This window comes from Schistocerca cancellata, chromosome 8 (assembly GCF_023864275.1).
Source record: "Schistocerca cancellata isolate TAMUIC-IGC-003103 chromosome 8, iqSchCanc2.1, whole genome shotgun sequence".
NCBI lineage: Eukaryota > Metazoa > Arthropoda > Insecta > Orthoptera > Acrididae > Schistocerca > Schistocerca cancellata.
In genome coordinates, this window is record NC_064633.1 from 450,221,190 (window position 1) to 450,241,670 (window position 20,481).

At 36.9% G+C, this 20,481-nt stretch overlaps 1 protein-coding gene across 3 annotated transcripts in view; it reads left to right on the top strand.

Moving 5' to 3' along the window:
* Positions 1-20,481, top strand: part of LOC126095181 (vascular endothelial growth factor receptor 1) — a 549,049-nt gene that overhangs the window by 470,969 nt on the left and 57,599 nt on the right. For all 3 annotated transcript variants that reach the window (XM_049909913.1, XM_049909914.1, XM_049909915.1), the window contains 4 exons: positions 1,693-1,823; positions 10,672-10,849; positions 10,954-11,051; positions 14,750-14,900. In XM_049909913.1, the coding sequence (XP_049765870.1) occupies positions 1,693-1,823; positions 10,672-10,849; positions 10,954-11,051; positions 14,750-14,900 (558 nt within the window). The remainder of the gene's footprint in view (positions 1-1,692; positions 1,824-10,671; positions 10,850-10,953; positions 11,052-14,749; positions 14,901-20,481) is intronic.

Sequence of the window (20,481 nt, forward strand, 5' to 3'; positions counted from 1 at the left end):
CTACCAACTGAGCTACCCAAGCACGGCTCGCGTCCCATCCTCACAGCTTTAATTCCACCAATAGCTTGTCTCCAACCTTGGGTAGCTCAGTTGATAGAGCACTTGCCTGCAAAAGGCAAGGGTCCCAAATTCGAGTCTTGGTCCGGCACACAGTTTTAATCTGCCAGGAAGTTTCATGTCAGCGCACACTCCAAAAAAGTGAAAATTTCGTTATGTTTGTACATTTCTACACATCACATCATTCTAGGAGTTCTCCGTATCAGTTGTATGTTTGTGCATCACCATGTGCATATCTTGTACAGAAATGATTCAAAGGACAAGTAAATTAACAAATAAACATATATTTGCTAATGAAATTCATTGTAAATAATCCATCACAATTTGAGAAAAAGTGCTGTCCGTACCCGCAATGCTTATTCCATCGAAGGGAAAAAAATGACATTTATTACCCATTGTTAAAATTGTCATTGGCTCAGAAAGGAGTTCAGTATGCAGGAAATAAAATTTCTGCTCATTTTCCTGATATCATATAATGTCTGAGAGGTAGCAAAAAAAGGGTAGTTGCATGAGTGGAGCTAAAAATAATAATGTCTCTATTAATGCTTATTAATTCTATGACACTAACCATTTTATTTTGCAAACTGACTCGTTCCAAATAATTTTATAAAAGAATTGTTCAGATGATCTGTGGAACATCCAACAAACGAATTAAACAAGCATAGCTACCTGGGCGGGTACTTTCATGATGGGTGCAGGTTGGAAAACACTAGCACTTGGTGAGGGCTGTTGGTGTCTGTTCCAGGACGTTACATTAGAAGTAAATTTGGGGTCTAAAATGCAGTGATCACACATTTTTATTTTTATTTTCCACTTCTGTGCTCATAAACTCATTGTCTTGAACTTGTTACTGGTACAGTATTTGAAATTTTGTGACATTAGCTCATAAATGATCAGAACTTCTGTTTCACAAACTGTTGATTACATGGTACAAGTAGTACAGTGGGCAAAATTTAGTTGCAGAATTAGTTAGATCCTTTTCCAACTGTTGGGGAGGAACTAAAACACTGTGGGATGAGGCAACTGGACTTAATGCTCATTGCTTTGTGCTGTTGAGTTTCCAGTAAATAAACAGTAAGGGGGGGGGGGGGGGGAGGGAGAGAGAGAGAGAGAGAGAGAGAGAGAGAGAGAGAGAGAGAGAGAGAGAGAGAGAACAGAAGATACGGATTTAAGAGCAAGGGGCCTACAGTTGTTGTCTGCATTTCCACTTGGCAAACCAACTCTTATTGTATGATGGGGAGGATACATTGAATCTCTGTATCAAACACCTCCATGCCCTTTCTGCTGTACTACATGCAAATAATACACATGAAGATGGAATGATGGTTTTGTTGGTAAGCATCTAAGCCGGCAACACTGCCCCCCAACCACCGCACTTTGTTAATCGCAAAGTAACTACGCCAACAGCTATGCGTGTAATTTAGTGAACAGGGCCTGGAGATTTGTGTATCAGCATTTTATGCACTACTAACTAAATCCCACTAATTTTTAGCTCTTGTTGTATAAATGTTTGGAACTAGGTGTCGAGACATAGTATTAGAAACATCTGTACTGCTTTTCTGTGAGAACTTTTGTTGCCAAACATTTTTTTGTGTCGCCACCATTAATACAGTTCATTCCATTGTTGGTTTGCAGCTATGAAAAGCCCTCAGTTCAGCAAGGACACAAACATGAATGGCGGTGAACATCTCTTAGACAACCTGTCTCGGTACAGCCTTAATTGCAGGCCAAGTGGAGTTCCAAAACCTCAAATTGTCTGGATGAAGGTGATTATCTTTTAGCTACAAGTTTCAAAGAATTTTCTTTTATTTATAGAACAAAAGATGAAGATAGGCAATCTATCTATTTTGGGGAGGGGGGGGGGGGGGGTTTGCACTTCAGAGTGAGTTCTTTATTAATATATGCTACCTATCATTTACCAGTAGGTGAGTAGTTGCCAAAAGTCATTTTATGTTTACTGCTTCCACTACAGAATTTCTGTTGTGTTAATGCATATAAGTTATTAAACAATCATTGTACAGTTGTACAAGAATACTAACAAATTAGTATAAAAACTGAAATACATAACAAAACATCCATTGTAACTTGTAAACTGAACTCAGTTTTGCAGTACACAGATTTATATGTGTTGGTGGAAAAGTAATCACTCTAAATTCATTAGCAGATATGGAAAATGTAGAAAAGAAATGGAAAATTAGTAAAATTGTTTTGCCTTGTCGAAGGGGAAATAGATTGAAGTGGCCCGGGGTTATTGAAGCTGTTGCTGTTGTCGGCGATTGTGTAATGTGTGACACATTCAGTGACTAGATGATAAAGTTTGTAGTTACTACAACTGCACCACGTCATTTTTTTTTTTACACTAATGGCTGATGTGTCAGTGTTTCTGGTCTCTCTCTTCCTACAATTTTTACTCTGAATAAGTTCATTCTGAAGTCCTCACGGTGAATTATGTTGTCCAATTAATTTTTATATCTTATTTATTCTGTGTTCTGTAGACCAATGTTGTGAACATTACACAGGATCTGGACTGAATCGGTTTTGCGATCTTGTAGTGTTTATTACAATTATTACATGGGATTAAATAAATAGTACAAATAAATTAATATTTACATGTGTACATGTTAGGCAAGTTTCCTTACAGAAAAAAATGTTGTAATTAAATGCATCCAGTGATAAGCTTTCATATATACCTGTTTGTATCTCAGGGTGAATATTCATGATGCAAGTACATTACAGTTCAGAAACACTACTATTGTCAAAAATGATCTTAGCAACAGTCATTAAGGAAAAAAGAGCTAATATTACCTAGAAACTTAATTTGTGGAGTTAAAGCTCCTGAAGTGGATCCTCTTCTGCACTGTGTTCTGTGCTCAGGTTTGTAATGTCAAAGTAGAAATAATATTTTCTTCTACTATGATACATATTATTGGATTAAAAGAGGGACTTTTTCTCTTACAAAACACTCAAAAACGAATGTATGTTTTGTGACAATTATGAGAATTTAGTCCCAAAAAATCTTCAGCTCACAATTCTAAGATACTGAGTATGACTTACTTCTGTATATATAGCCTTTTGTAGCAAGTTTCTGATACCCCAAGAGACAATTCCTGTTGTATAACTGCTAGAAAGTAACTGTACTATGTTGCTTTAGCAACATCTGTATTTGTGAAAGGGCAAACAATATGTAAAGCAAAAGTTTCGGAACAGTCTTTTGCAGATATCTGAAACGTGGCTTGACCTGTGGACAGAAGGTACATAAATAGTTATTCAGTGCACAGTATCCATGAGCACCTTATTTACTGTCATTTGAAATATGTGTACTGAATTATTGATAAAAATCAGAGTAATATCAGCAAAAAGTTGTCTGCTAAGAGTTAGGTCTTTTACAAAAAAAATATAAATAAATAAATGAATTAATTAAAAAATTAAAAAATAAATAAAATAAAATGTTGGACCCAAGACCAGTGGCACTCCACAAGTAACTGACCCCCATTCAGATGATGCCGGAACACCTCTTCTGCACTGTCCACTATCCAGTTGTGCTCAGACACACATGCTGCCCAAGTTGTAATTAGGTATTTTGCTTTCTGTAAGAGCTTCTATGACTGACAGTCTAATGCTTCTGATAAGTTACATTCTATTTGGAGTGACCTCAAATATTGATGGTATCCAAAATTTTGATTGCAAAATCAAATGTAGCATCTTTCGTTGATATCCCTTTTGTGAAACCAAAACTGGCTTTTGCGGATTATGATAAGGCCACCAATATGATAAGCAATCCTGATTGGCATTAGTTTCTCCAAAACCTTGAAAATATTTGTAACAAGTGATACTGGTCAATACTTAGCAGCATCTGCCTCATCTTTTATGCAGTGGTCTTACAACTATATAGTGTAGATGTTCAGGAAATATTCCCTGTTTCAGTACACCATCAAAACCATTCAATAGGATTTCAGTTAAATGCTTCACTCATATGTTAATAACTTCTTGGTTATGTTGTCCTCTACAGTAAATTTTTATTTTTAGAGTCATAATGATTCATTCAGTGCCTGTATAGTGCCTGCAGATATTGGTATCTGTTTCATTCTGTTAGATAGAATGGCTTGTAGAAACTTTATATTCAGATTTCTGAAGGTTAGTGACCTATTTGTGCAGTTAATATTAATAATGTGTAATTGCACTATTTTTCATGCTCTTCTTCATAAAATTTCATATGGTTTCCATTTTGCTGCTTGAATATAGCCTCTGATTTAATGACTCATCATTTCTCTAGTGTCTTTAGTGCCCATCCATAGTTGGAAACACATTAAGTGTTTTGATAAAATTCTCCCTCATTTGTATTAACATGTTGGTTTATTGCCAGTGAATAAACTTGTGTAGAAGTTTCAACTGAATTATCAGGGAGGAGTGGGTTGTAGAAAGACATAATCGTCAAATAATGAAACATCATGAGAGGGTTCTGGGTGACAAAACCATGAAATCTTGATGTGTGTTTCTTCCTAATATGTTACTTATTAATCGATCTCCAATCTCTACTCTTAAAATGAATTTGGGCTAGTACATATAACCATGAACATTTATCATGGATCCAACTAAATACATCTGTTTTTGAGTGGAGACTTAATTCACACTAATTAAATTAAGTAAATTTTACAAGTGTTATGACATATTCATTCTTATGTTGCTGATTCATTGACTACTCTTGTTGTTTATTTTGAATGGATTGAACACAGAGTGGAGCAAACTTTGATGTGCCTTGCAGCAACTTTCACAAGCCATAAATAAACATTGCACAGACAAGCGTACCAATCTTGATTTTCTGACTATTCTATAGCTATGGTGGGGTCAGTTCTAGTGTCAGATTCCACTCATCGACTTTGAGCAATGACATCATACCTAGAACAGGGACATTAGATAGAGCAATCTCTGAAAGTGCCTGATCAAATTCGTAAACAAACAAATGTAGCATCCGATAAAATTACAAACACAGTTCAAGTGATTAATTGCTTTGCTACAAAAGAAGAATTAAAGGTAAAGAAAATAAATTAGAACAGAAAAAGAGAAGTACACATGTCTGAAATAAATTATCATAATTTATGTGAATAAGAAAAGCACAGAGAACCTTTAAATCCAGTACAGTATAGTGCATGAAGAAGTGATAATATTGTAAAATAGGGTTAACTGTTAACACTACTTGTTAAATCTAATGGGACTAGTTACAAGTAGCGAAAATTGACAAGAAGTAGGGTCTAACAAGTACTGGAATCAGTAACTGGAATTGGGCTATATAGTTCAATTCTACTTACCGATTCCAACCATTCCACAGTTTGTTATTTAGAGCGTTTTAACAAGAAGTGTATGCACTAAAGTGTTATAAGATTTTTGCATATGGTATTACTTTCTTCACTTGTATGAAAAGGAGAAAAATTTAGAAGCTTTATGTACAGTATTTATTAGTTTTTCGTAGTAGTTCTGACATCAGTAAGAAATCTAGAGATCCTACAAAAACATAGTCCACAGATTTACTGCAAATATGTCCAAAATTATGAACCATCAAATAGCTGTAATTAGTAACTAGAATTGTCCTCTTCATCATCATCATGATGGACAGTTTCCAGCCTCTGGCTGTGTTTGTATGGAACATAGGCCTCTCTTTTGCCTTGCAATTGTCTCTTCTCCTTGGTCCAGTCTTCTCCTTTCTATATAGGTCAATTCTAGTTGCTGATTCCAACCATTCAATAATTCATTAATTGCATCATTTCTTCAGCAAGTGTGTGCACAAAAATGTAGGCTAATATGATTTCTACAATTCTGATTTTTCTCGGAACTACTGCAAAAAAAATTAGTTTTGGAATCTGTTGTTATTGAACTTGAAATAAATACGCGGTTACGGTTTGAAAGTGAACATAAATGCTTTTATTAACATGCACAGAATGAATGTAATACAAGGGTGGCAAAACACAACCATGTTAATAGGAACATCTATAAAAGCAGTCCGTAGCAACTGCGCCAAAGATGAACATGTATTCCAACACCCCCACTAGAAGCAATGTCTCAGTACTTCATTCTCGGAGTTCAAATTCTTGTGTTAGTTGCTGATGTCTGTTTCTTGGCAGTGGCTCCATAGTCATATCTGCAAGCATTCCATTTGCGGAAATTCGCTCCTCTGTGATTTCTCCTGTATCTATCTTTTCCAAGATTAAATGATGCTTGGTGTCAATGTGTTCAGTGCGACCTTTGTATGCACTTGTCTTTGACAGATCAATTGCACCTTTGTTGTTGCAAAACAATCTTATCAGGCCCTGTTTTGGGAAAGGGGATCTCTCTCTTTGCAGACGTTGCAGCCAAAGTGCTTCCTGACCTGCAGAAGGTAAAGTCATATATTCTGCTTCTGTCATCGAGAGAACTACTGTTGGTTGTTTTTGTACTATTCCATGAAACTGCTGCACCGTGCGAAATAAATAAAAGACCAGTGGTTGATTTTCTATCTCCTATGTCCCCAGCTCAGTCAGCATCAGTGTAATCTGTGATGTCATGATCACCTTTGGAAGTCTTTAGTTCCCTTTATATACCTTAGGATTCACTACAGCTTGCCAGTGGGATATTCCAGGGTTATTATTAAACAGACTCAAAACTCCAATTGAGTACACTAGATCTGGTCTAGTACCTAGTTGTGCATACATTTAGCTACCTATGGCTTCTTTATATGGGTCTTTCTTCATGGCATCTCTTTCTCTCTCTGTTTTTGGGCTCATTTCATGAGTTAATGTTTGGTTATTGTCAAGCAGAGTGGATACTGGATTACAGTCTTCCATGTATTACCTTCATAAAATCTGATTTATTTAACAAGTCTGATTCAACCATACTAGTCCAAGTTTATGATTTCTTGTCACTCAGATCCCTAGACAATTGGATACTTCTCCAAGGTCCTTTAGTTTAAGTTATTCCTTCAGTTGTTCTTTAAATGCAATTTTCGGTTGCATATTGTTACAAAATACCATGTCATCTACGTAAACAGCTACAATTAATATATCACTTTCTTGGTTTCTGTGATAAGCATATGGATCAGCAGTGGACCTGCTGAAATTTAAACTTAGTAGAACTTTGTCCAGTTTGATATTCCAACAGTGACTTCCCTGTTTAAGTCCATACACAGCTTTCTTGAGTATTTTAGTACCTTCATATTTGAATTTTTTTGTCACGTAGTCAACTGTGGGAATTTTAACATAAATTTCTTCTTTCAAGTCACCTTGCTAAAAAGCTGTCACCACATCACAATGATCATTGTCAAAGTCATATTTAGCAGGTAGACTAAACAAATATCTGAGTGAATTGTATCGTATCACTGGTGAGTATGTTTCTTCATAGTCTAAACCTTTAACTTGTCCCTTAACTAAAAGTCAAGCTTTATGGCGAATTATCTGTCATTGTAAGTCTCTTTTTGATCTTAAAGACCCACCTAGCATCAAACGCTTTTTTGCCTTGAGGGAGGATAGCTGATTCCCAAGTTTTATTTTCTGCATGTGACTTCAATTCTTCTTCTATTGCTTGAAACCATTTCTCTTGTAGGATCTTGGATTGCAAAGCTTCTTCCAAAGTTGATGGCTCTGATTCTTGTGAATCTTCTTTAGTACAATATGTTACATAATCATCCATCTTCTTTGGTATGGATATTCTAGATGATCTTCTGAGCACTTGCTGAGGTGGTTCTGATTCTTCTTCTATTTCAACTGAGCCTGTTTATTCTGAAGTGTGGTTATCTGATCTGTTGTCCCTTGAGTCATCTTGAATCGTAATGTTCTGCTCCTTATTTGTGAACGGAATATATATCTGGTTTGGTTCCAGCAAATGATAACATGTTCCTGGCTTGTTATTATTCTCTTGAATTATTTCTTCTTTAAATATCACATCTCTGGATTTAATGATTCTTTGTTGAACTGGATGGAACATCCGGTATGTTTATGTTTGATGCCATTAGCCAAACCGTTTTGTAATTCTTCCATTACATCTGAGTGCAGGTGGTCTAATCTTCTGTGCCATAGATTCACATCAATAGACCAGGATGCAAATTTTGTTTCTGCATTGCGATCGCTTGGTTGTCCCGTCCTATACATTCCGTTGATTAATGATGCTGTAGCTATCAATTTCTTCTCTGTATCTCAAATACAACGGCCTCTATAGTCAAAAATGACTGAGTGACCCTGTTGCACTCTTTTGCTTATGAAAAGTAAATTTGTACTGAGCTGAGGAACATAAATTACATCCATCACCTTAATATTTATTTTCTCTCAGAATGCCACAGCTTTAATATTCGTGCAACCTGTCCCTTTAACGGGTAAATTTTTGTTATTGGCCACGGCCACTTGTGAACTGGGAACTGACGCTACAAAATTTAAATCACATGGACGGTTTGACATGTGAGCTGATGCACCAGAATCCACAAACCAGTCTTTGTCTTGGACCTCTGGTATTGTGGTGTGAGCTGATTTGCTTGTCTTTTTTATTCGCGTGGAGTGCCCTGTCATTAATATATGAGTTGCCACACGCTTCATCCTTTACTTTCTGTAGTAATTCATTTTTAATGGAAGTGCCCGCTGTCATTGAGTTGGAGTTCTCTAAAGCCATTATCATTGGTTTTTACTCTTTAGGCAGCCCAGCTAACAAGATACATCCTACCCACTTGTCTTTCACTTCAAAGTTAAGATCATTCAATTTATTTGATGTTGAAATTATTCTCGACGCGTATTCTTCCACATTTGAACAGTTATCTAATCATGTTAGGAAAAGCGTTCTCAACAAGCCTGTTCTTCAATAAAGTCCTTAATCCTCTTAAGTTTGTTTTAATTTATCCCATGCTTCTTTTGCAGATGACGTGCGCTGCAGATTCACATAAATAGTGGGATCAACTAAGATATTTTGGCCCTTGCGGTGCATATCTTAACTTCATCTTTTATCCCGCCCATTATACATTGCCACAATTGTTCGTGCTATAAATAAGTTTTCATTGCAAATTGTAATTTTCTCTTCCTTTCAGTTTTTCAGTTACTGGCAACGAATTAACAGTGACTCAACTCATGATATTGGCGTTCCATATCTGCATCTTGATGCGATGAAAAAACATAGTTTTTATTTACTTAAAATAAACCACTGGGTGACTGTGCCTGGGCCCATAACCTGTCGTTACTTAACCTTGAAATGAAGATGCGGTTATGGTTGGAAAGTGAACATAAATGCTTTTATTAACTCGCACAGAACAAATGTAACACAAGGGTAGGCTAAACACAACCATGTTAATAGGAACGTCTATAAAGTGTCCGTAGCAACTGCGGCAAAGATAAATATGTAGCAGAGGCATCGATTCTAAATTCCAACAGAATCGGTAATTAGAATTGACGTAGATAGGAGGTCAGTTCAAGTTACTGATTCTAATTTTTTGTTATACACTGCAGTAGTTTTAGAGAGCAATTACAAATGTAAAAATGCTGTTACGTTTCAGTGCATAAAACTGCAAAAATAATTTCCATATGAATCATGGAGTGGTTGGAATCTTTAACTGGAATTTACCTACATAGGTTAATTCTAGTTATCAATTCTGACAGTCTTTATTTTTGTAGATATTTGTTAGTCATACACTGTCTCTTCGTTTAGAATTTAGTGTGTCAGTTTCTCCACATTTCATTCTACTGTTTCGTATTTGTTGTCATTCATTTCATTTTCCTGTTTTTCTGTTACATTTTAGTTTCTCCTCGCCCAAAACGCCAACCTCCCCTGTGCTTCTCCCGTTAGATTCAGTAATTAATAGTAAAATTAATGCTATTTTATAACAGTAAGTCTTCACCATGCGCTTTACTGTAATGCAATTTAAGGGTTCTCTGTGCTTTTCTACTTGCATAAATTGAGAGTGTACCTCTTATCAGACATGAAAATTTGTTTTTAATTCTTGTTCTTAATTATTTTCATTATCTTCCATTCGTTTAGTTATAATTCATGACTGAGTTAATAACTGCATGAATGGGATTGTAATTTTATCGTATGCTACATTTGGTGTAGAGTGTGATCCACTGCTTTCATAGATTGTCTGTATGTAGCATCTTTGCCTCAGAAATGACATAATTGCTCAAAGCTGATGTGTGGAATCAGACACTAGAATTTACCCGCTATGGCATCTAGTCCACAACACTGCCAGGCTGCACCTGTCCTGATGACTGTCTACCAGCAACTCTTTCTTTACCCCATGTACACATTCTCTGTTGGACAACACACTCTCTCTGGCCCTGCTGTTGCTAGACAACAGTCTCACAAACATCATAGTGTCAACCTCCAAAAATAGTGCCGCAATCGGGTCAGGACCAGTTTTAATCCACAGTCTATCCTTTGTGTTTTTATTAGCCATATCAGTTTCATTTTTATTAAGCTGCTTTTTTGCTGAATTTTTAGTTAGCTATTTATATAATTCTGTTACAAATGGTTCATGCTATTGTAGTTACCTGAAAGATTAAAACAGGAAAAGAAAAATGCCCTCTGTAAATACTGTGGGTTGTGTGTTACGGCTTAATGATAAATGTGTTTCATTAGTACGATTACATTTGTTTGAACTGTAATTTTTCATTCCAGGATGGAAAGCCACTTCCCGTGAAGCCAAATGACACATCAATAGAATTTATGCATAATCATACTACTCTTGTAATTAAACAGTTCACAGCAGAACATGCAGGGTTGTACACATGTACTGCCATAAATCCCAGAAATAAAAATGACCGGAAATCAGTAACAGCTACACTGAAATTCAAAGGTTTGTTCATTTTTGTGTCTGTTCCTGATAACACAAGATATTGCACAAAATATTACCCAGTAACACAAATGATTCTCTAACACTTCTTTTTTTTCTATTTTTAGATGAAGGTGGTACGGTAATAAGTATTGTTGTTGCTGTAGCTCTAGTTGTCATATTTATTCTCGCTGCTGTACTTGCTGTAAAAATGCTAAGAGACAGAGTAAGTATTGTGAATTTTTCTTTTTTTCTTAAACACATAGTATTTTAATTTGTTTAAACTTCGCTGTGTATTATGGTGCAAATGGCTTGTACAGTAACAAGTATACATATAAGCAAGTCAGTTCATTCCCTGTAGCATGTAGAAGGGGATGAAAGAATTCACCTACAGACATTCTTGTATTATCATTCCTTAAACACAAACAGAATGCATACAGTGTCCCAGCTTTCGGAACTAACAATTTCTTATTGACTCAGCAGGCGAATTTAATAATCTATGCTGGTCTATTGTGTTTGCAAGGCTGAGAGATTTGCAGTTACCCCTCTGCCTTGTAACAAGCTTTCTTGACCATTGTATGACATGATGGGCGAGTGGCATGCAGGCAAATACCAGTTGTTCAGGAAATCACCTTGAGATGACTGCAGGAATCAGTGCATAGGACTTCACAACAGCATCTCTATTAAATGTAATAGAGTTCAATTATTGCATCATTGGAATCATTGCTTATGCAGCCAACCAGTTGCTAATGGTCTCTGCAGACTCATGAGCTCAGCTTAAGCAAAAAAGTCAGTGGTACATTAAAATAAACAAACACTGGGTGCAGACGAAACAAATCCCACAACACCACATAAAAAATTATGCAGGCTTCTGAAAGGCACAGTGTAAATAAATCCAGCAATTAAACTAGATAACATAAACATAATGAAACAATGGAAAGTCCAGGCTTGATTAACAATAATATAGAGAAGACAGAGTGTGGCTCACCACTTATTGGAGGTGTAGAGTCACAGGTGGACACACTGAAAAAGAAGGCTAGAAATATTCCAGTTTTTGGACAAACTCCGTCAGAAGTGGGAAACTTTACACATTCAAACAAGTAGTAGTTACGCACACATGGCCACTGTCTGATAAGGCCCAACAGTGACTTCTGGCATTAGCAGCAAACTACCTGGAGTTGGTAATGGGAGTGAGCAAGATGTGTGAGTGGGGTGGGCGGGAGGAGAGATGGCAGAAGATGCTCGTACTGCCTGTGGGAGCATGCAGGAATGTGATGGGGAGGCATAACCTACAAACAGATCTGTTGTACTGCAGTGGGCATCTACATGGCACCATCCTACACTAACCTGTTTATGGGCAATCTAGAGGAATCCTCCATAATTGCCGGGAGTCCCAAACACCCTCAGTTGGTTCAGATTCATTGATGACATCTTCGTGATTTGGAATGAGGGTGAGGACATCCTACTGACATTCTTCCAGAACCTCAACACCACCTCCCTCATTTGCTTCATCTGGTCCTCCTCAGCCCAGCAAGCTACTTTCCTTGATGTCAACCTCCATCTCAACCGTTGCACGAGTCCGTTGTTCACCATCACCATCGTCTAGCATCCCATATTTGTTACATCTGTAGTGACAAGCTCCAAATTATTCAACAGTCTAACTGAGGCCTTCACAGACCAAAATTACCCTTCCAACATTGTTCAGAAACTGATCACCTGTACCTCATCCCACAAATCACCTACTATCCCCCACATAACCAGTATCTGGCCACAAAGGAGCACTCATCTCACAACTCAGTATTACTCAGGACTGGAGCAACTGAATCACATTCTCCATTATGGTATCAACTGTCTTTCATTGTGTCCTCAAATGAGAATTACCCAACCCACCCTTCTCACAGTGGCATTCTGCTATCCACCCAACCTATGCAATTTCCTTGTCTGTTCCTTCTCCACTACTGCTCCCAACCCTTTGCCGTTTGGCTCATATGCTTGCAGTAGACCCAGATGGTGTCATCATAGCGACTATGATTACTAAAGTTAATAAATTAACCAAGAAGGCTAGGAGAGTACTTCTGCTAGAAAGAACAGATAAGCCGTTGTTAGCATCTTACATAGACAGTGGATTAAGACAATTTAGTTCCAGTATGATGGATGTAGAGGAATCATGGACAGAGTTTAAATGGACTGTAAATTATGCTTCAGAGAAGTATATGCCGAGTCAGTGGATTAAGGACCGAAAAAACCCATCTTGGTTTAACAATGAAATTTAAAAAATGCTGACAATCTTGTACTAGTGGTTCAAATGAGACTATGTGATGTTTGCATGCTTTATTTCTTCATTAATTGTCCTATGTGTCGATGTATTGCATTGTTATACTGGCTGAAAAATAGGGGGGGGGGTGGGAGTTCAAATGGAATGCTTTAAATGATGTAGCAGACAGTTGCACAATTGTTTCATAGTTCTTTACTTTTGACAAAACTGGTAATTACTTTGGAATTAAGGGTTGGCTTTGCTAACATCTTTTCGAACAGAGCCAAATAAATACTTACAGAATGACAGTGTTTTATTTTCCAAATGTTTATAATTAGTACAGATATTTATATTTGTTTATAAGTCAACAACAGAATTTAAGTTATGAAACAATTACTGATTTCATCCTATAACAAAAGTATTAATTAGGAATAGTCAAAATAAATTAGAAAATCTATTACATACTCAAAACTAAGCACAAAATTAGATCTGGTGTTATATTCTTTAAAAGTCAGGAGCTGCGCGCATGCGCGTCACTGCTGTGTGATTGTGTGTGTTTTTTCCTACTTCTGGAGGAGGACTTCATCCTAAAGCTGAAATATTTCTAGCATTCTTTTTCATTGTACTTATCAGTCTCACTACATCCTCTGTGGGCTGAGTGGCACTCTACCTTTTCCATATTGTTAACATAAGAATATCACACAAACATACAACATACTTAGGTGTACATATTGATGAGAAACTGACATCGTACATAGTAACTGAAAAGACAGCAAAGATATTGCACAGATTAGTGACAATTAACAGCACAGAACACAGACTACCACTGCAATACGTGAAAATATCACTGTACACTTTCCAAATCAATAGTAAATATCACACCTAGCACCTAGGAATGCACTCTTCCTTGCTACTGTCGAACTGATGTCAGTAAATTGAAATGTATGACATGTTTTATAACTGTAAGATAACGGGTCCAAAAAACAATAGAAATATAGAAATAAAAATAATGGTCCCTTTAAGAAAGGGCAGCTCACTTCGTCCCCAAGATAGAGGGATCCACAAGTTGTGAGGATAAGTGGGTCTTACCATCCTGGGGTCTGTGTGAGCTGCCCTTTCTTTTTAGCCCCAGTCTATCACTCACTCCTTCCCTGAAGAGGGAACTAGGGTGTGTCTGTCAGCAGTCTGACATTTCTCCTGAAGGTAAGTATGGGACTGAAATTCTGTTTTAAAATTATATATTTCTGAGATAAACACTCTATTGTTTATGGGTTTGTTTCAATTTTTCTCTCTCAACATAATACTCACAATTTTAAACCTGTAAGTAAGGGGGTCAAAGCACTGAGAACTTTAGTAGTAATTGTGAACATATTAGCATTCTACTGGTGGGTGTAAATTTCAGATAATAGAAGCAGAATGTTTTACACTACATGAAACAATGAAAGGTGTTCTCCATTCTAGTTATTTACCACAAGATAAAAGAAACAAAGGAAAGAGACGAAAAGACCCTCTGTCCCTCTGCAAGAAACAGTAGTAAAATGCATATATGTACTGTCATTAGAAGTGTAACAGAAAGTGGAAAGCTTGCTAATTGATTTTAATTTTAAAACAACATGAATTTTATTTTCTATTGGATTGATGTAATTAAAAATAACTCTTTTGTTCAACAGAAAAATCGCAAAGAACAGAGGATTGCTGGTCTTATGCATTTTACAGAAGGGGCAATAAGTAACATGAATCCAGACCTTCCTGTTGATGAACAGGCTGAACTACTTCCATATGACAAGAAGTGGGAGTTCCCCCGAGAAAAGTTAAGACTCGGTGAGTGTCTGAACTATTGCATTTTATAACAAGACTTCCCATGATGTATATGCTACCGTGGGTTCAAGGCAGTTAAATGCAATTGTTCTTGCATCCCAAATTGTGTACTATGAGCTATAACCTTCCTGACTAGAGCTGTGCTGCAAGCAGACATTGTTGATGATGATGATGATGAATGATGATGATGATGATGATGATGATGATGACTCAATGCTTCTACTTTTTGTTGAGTGGTCTCCTTTACTTCTAAAGCTTCCACAGTCTACCAAAATTTTCCTACTATAAAACAAAGTTGTTATATGCTTGGTATGTGTGCTCTTATGGGGCTTTACCATCAGTCGGATAATGGAGTTTGCAGGTTGAAAGGAAAGAACAATGTGTACTTAGTTTGTTTGTAGGGGATTCTGCCAAGAGATATGGAGGCAGTTCTGGCAGTAGCTATTAGCACACGCCAGTGAAGGCAGTCAATTGCAGACTGTAGTTCATATGAACATGGATGATACCTGCCAGCAGGTATCAAGACATCCTGCATTCCTTTAGACATCTAATTGAAGTGATGAAAACAGCTAACCTCGTACACAAGGTGAGTGCACAGCTTATAAAGTGCAGTATTGTTTTCAGATCTGATAGCAGTCATTTGGTTTTGATTTGGATAGAGGACATAAATCAGAGATTCATAGAATTTTGTAACAATGGTCCTTAATGTTGTAGGAAAGTTCTGATAGAATGTATACTTTTGGATTAAAGGAGATGACTCTCCAACATGCAGAAATTCTGAGTCATTGACACCCACACAAAAGAAAGAAAAAACTTGCTAGCATCTGGATTAATAATAATACTAATAATAATAATAATGATGATGATAATATGGAGGCCCGGGAAAAGAATAGGCCTCCGGTATGTTCCGCCAGTCATAAAAGGTGATGAAAAGAACAAACCACTAATAGGGCTAACCCCCCCCCCCCTTTAGTGTGATTAGTTGGTTCAGGACAGAACTAGTGAAGCCTCGGACTAGCGCTGTCATGGTCGGGGACGGCGCATGAACCCTATGCCCGTCCATAATGGTAACAACACTGCTAGCCACACGGAAAATGATTTAAATCCAAATAGAGGTGTTTTGCAGGACATGCTTCCTGCAACCACCCTAGAAGGAAAACAAAGACAGAGGATGAGATGGTCAGATGAAGTTAATCGACACCTCATGTTCTGTTATTACCAAGCAACAAACCTAGGAACCAACACAACTGGATACAGATCACAAGTATACACAACATTTATTACCAGATACCCAGAATTAAAATTTTTAACAGAACAATGACTAGCTGATCAGATCCGTGTAATAATCACAAATAACAGGATACCCCAGTCAGAATTAGAAAGCATCAAACAACAAGTACAACAAATACTGGAACAAAATAATGTACAGTCAGAAGAAGAAGAAAATACAGTAAGGATTCAAACATCCCAGAGCAAACAAACCAAGAACAACACGCATCAATTAAACAATCAGAGGAAAACGAAATCTTAAGACAGCCACCAGAACAAGCACAAATAGAACACGAAGTGACACAGATGTTAGATATAGAAGAAAAATTTCAGCTGACATATATAGAATACAAATACACAAATACAGACATTAGACCATTCTTGCATAGACCACCAAATAACCCACAAGTTGAAACAACAATAACAACTATCAACACAATCATACACAACAAAATAAATGAAAATACTACTATGGAAGAGTTACAACTACTGGTTTATATAGGAGCACTCACTACACTAAATATACATACTAGGCAGATATCGGAACCAACCAACACACAGAAGGAACCTGCAAAACCAGCATGGCAACACAGGCTACAGATCAGAATAGAAAAACTGAGAAGACATCGGACAGCTAACACAATTTATAAGAAATGAAATATCAGACAAAAAACGAAAAAGGTTAGGTAAAATCTCACAACAAGAAGCGATAGAGCAAATAGATGAACAGAAGCCAAAATTACGACGACTTAGAAGATACAAAAAAAGTGAAAATAGAAGGAAACAAAACAAAACATTCAACACAAACCAAAAGAATTTACCAGACAGTAGATAACACACACATTAAAATAGACAATCCACCAAATATAACAGACATGGAACACTTCTAGAGCAACATATGGTCAAACCTGGTACAACATGAGACATGCATGGTGGATACAAGCAGAAACACACACATACAAGATGATACCACAAATGCCTGAAGTGGTAATTTTGCAACATGAAGTCACCCAAGCAATTAATTCTACGCACAATTGGAAAGCCCCTGGAAAAGATAAAATAGCAAATTTCTGGCTAAAGTAGTTCACCTCAACACATTCACAACTAACTAAATTATTTAATATAATAGAGGGAAACATTCCACATGGGAAAAATATATTCAAAAACAAGGATGATGTGACTTACCATACAAAAGCGCTGGCAGGTCGATAGAAACACAAACAAACATATACATACACACAAAATTCAAGCTTTCGCAACAAACGGTTGCTTCATCAGGAAAGAGGGAAGGAGAGGGAAAGACTAAAGGATGTGGGTTTTAAGGGAGAGGGTAAGGAGTCATTCCAATCCCGGAAGCAGAAGGACTTACCTTAGGGGGAAAAAAAACAGGTATACACTCTCTCTCTCTCGCGCGCGCGCACACACACACACACACACACACACACACACACACACACACACACACACACACACACACACACACATATCCATCCGCACATACACAGACACAAGCAGACAATTGTAAAGGCAAAGAGTTTGGGCAGAGATGTCAGTCGAGGCGGAAGTACAGAGGCAAAGATATATAGTAGATTACGGTAAAAAGGAGAAGGTGAATACAAAGTGAATCTACTGGCAAAAGCAGAAAGAGAAAATAAGACGACAGAAAAGATTTCCAAATGCAACAGTGACAATAACAAACATGATTGTTGGGTTCAAATTAATGATATGAATATAATAGAGGGAAACATTCCACACGGGAAAAATATATTTAAAAACAAAGATGATGTGACTTACCATACAAAAGCGCTGGCAGGTCGGTAGAAACACAAACAAACACCTGTTGCATTTCGAAATCTTTTCTGTCGTCTTATTTTCTCTTTCTGTTTTTGCCAGTAGGTTCACTTTGTATTCACCTTCTCCTTTTTACTGTAATCTACTATACATCTTTGCCTCTGTACTTCCGCCTCGACTGACATCTCTGCCCAAACTCTTTGCCTTTACAAATGTCTGCTTGTGTGTGTGTGTGTGTGTGTGTGTGTGTGTGTGTGTGTGTGTGTGTGTGTGCGCGCGAGTGTATACCTGTCCTTTTTTCCCCCTAAGGTAGGTCTTTCCGCTCCCGGGATTGGAATGACTCCTTACCCTCTCCCTTAAAACCCACATCCTTTAGTCTTTCCCTCTCCTTCCCTCTTTCCTGATGAAGCAACCGTTCGTTGCGAAAGCTTGAATTTTGTGTGTATGTATGTGTTTGTTTGTTTTGCTATCGACCTGCCAGTGCTTTTGTATGGTAAGTCACATCATCTTTGTTTTTAAATATAAATTATTTAACAGTTACATTGCAGACCCATACACATTCCCTGATACACTTACACATGGAATAACTTACCTGAAACCTAAAGATCAAGCAGACACAACAAACCCAGCAAAATATCGCCCCATAACATGCCTACCAACAATATACAAAATATTAACTTCAGTCATTACACAGAAATTAATGACACATACAACACAGAACAAAATTATAAATGAAGAACAAAAAAGCTGTTGCAAAGGAGCACGAGGATGAGAAGAGCAACTGATAATAGATACAGAAGTGACATATCAAGCTAAAACTAAACAAAGGTCGCTACACTACGCATACATTGATTACCAAAAAGCTTTTGATAGTGTACCCCATTCATGGTTACTACAAATATTGGAAATATACAAAGTAGATCCTAAATTAATACAGTTCCTAAACGTAGTAATGAAAAATTGGAAAACCACACTTAATATCCAAACACATTCAAATATCACATCACAGCCAATACAGATTAAGTGTGGAATATACCAAGGAGACTCATTAAGTCCTTTCTGGTTCTGCCTTGCTCTGAACCCCCTATCCAACATGCTAAACAATAAAAATTATGGATACAATGTTTCTGGAACATACCCACACAAAATCACACATTTGCTATACATGGATGATCTAAAACTACTGGCAGCAACAAATCAACAACTCAACCAATTACTAGAGATAACAGAAGTATTCAGCAATGATATAATATGGCTTTTGGAACAGACAAATGTAAGAAAAATAGCATAGTCAAGGGAAAACACATTAAACAAGATGATTACATATTGGATAACCACAGCGACTGCATAGAAGCGATGGAGAAAACAGATGCCTATAAATATCTAGGATACAGACAAAAAATAGGAATAGATAATACAAATATTAAAGAAGAACTAAAAGAAAAATATAGACAAAGACTAACAAAAATACTGAAAACAGAATTGACAGCAAGAAACAAGACAAAAGCTATAAATACTTACGCTATACTAATATTGACCTATTCATTTGGAGTAGTGAAATGGAGTAACGCAGACCTAGAAGCACTCGATACACTTACACGATCACAATGCCACAAATATAGAATACATCACATACATTCAGCAACAGAAAGATTCACATTAAGCAGAAAGGAAGGAGGAAGAGGATTTATCGACATAAAAAACCTACATTATGGACAGGTAGACAATTTAAGAAAATTCTTTCTAGAACGTGCAGAAACTAGCAAAGTACACAAAGCAATCACTCATATAAATACATCGGCTACACCACTGCAATTTCAAAACCACTTCTACAACCCTTTAGATCACATAACATCAACGGATACGTAGAAAGTAAATTGGAAAAAGAAAACACTACATGGCAAGCACCCGTATCATCTAACACAGCCACACATCGATCAAGACGCATCCAACACATGGCTAAGAAAAGGCAATATATACAGTGAGACGGAAGGATTCATGATTGCAATACAGGATCAAACAATAAACACCAGATATTACAGCAAGCATATTATTAAAGATCCCAATACCACAACAGATAAATGCAGACTTTGCAAACAACAAACAGAAACAGTAGATCACATCACAAGCGGATGTACAATACTAGCAAATACAGAATACCCCAGAAGACATGACAGTGTAGCAAAAATAATACATCAACAACTTGCCATACAACATAAACTAATAAAACAACACGTTCCCACGTACAAGTATGCACCACAAAATGTACTGGAAAATGATGAATACAAATTATACTGGAACCGAACCATTATAACAGATAAAACACCACCACATAACAAACCTGACATCATACGCACCAATAAAAAGAAGAAATTAACACAACTAATCGAAATATCCATACCCAATACAACAAATACACAGAAGAAAACAGGAGAAAAAATTGAAAAATACATCCAACTGACTGAAGAAGTCAAGGACACGTGGCATCAGGATAAAGTTGACATCATACCAATTATACTATCAA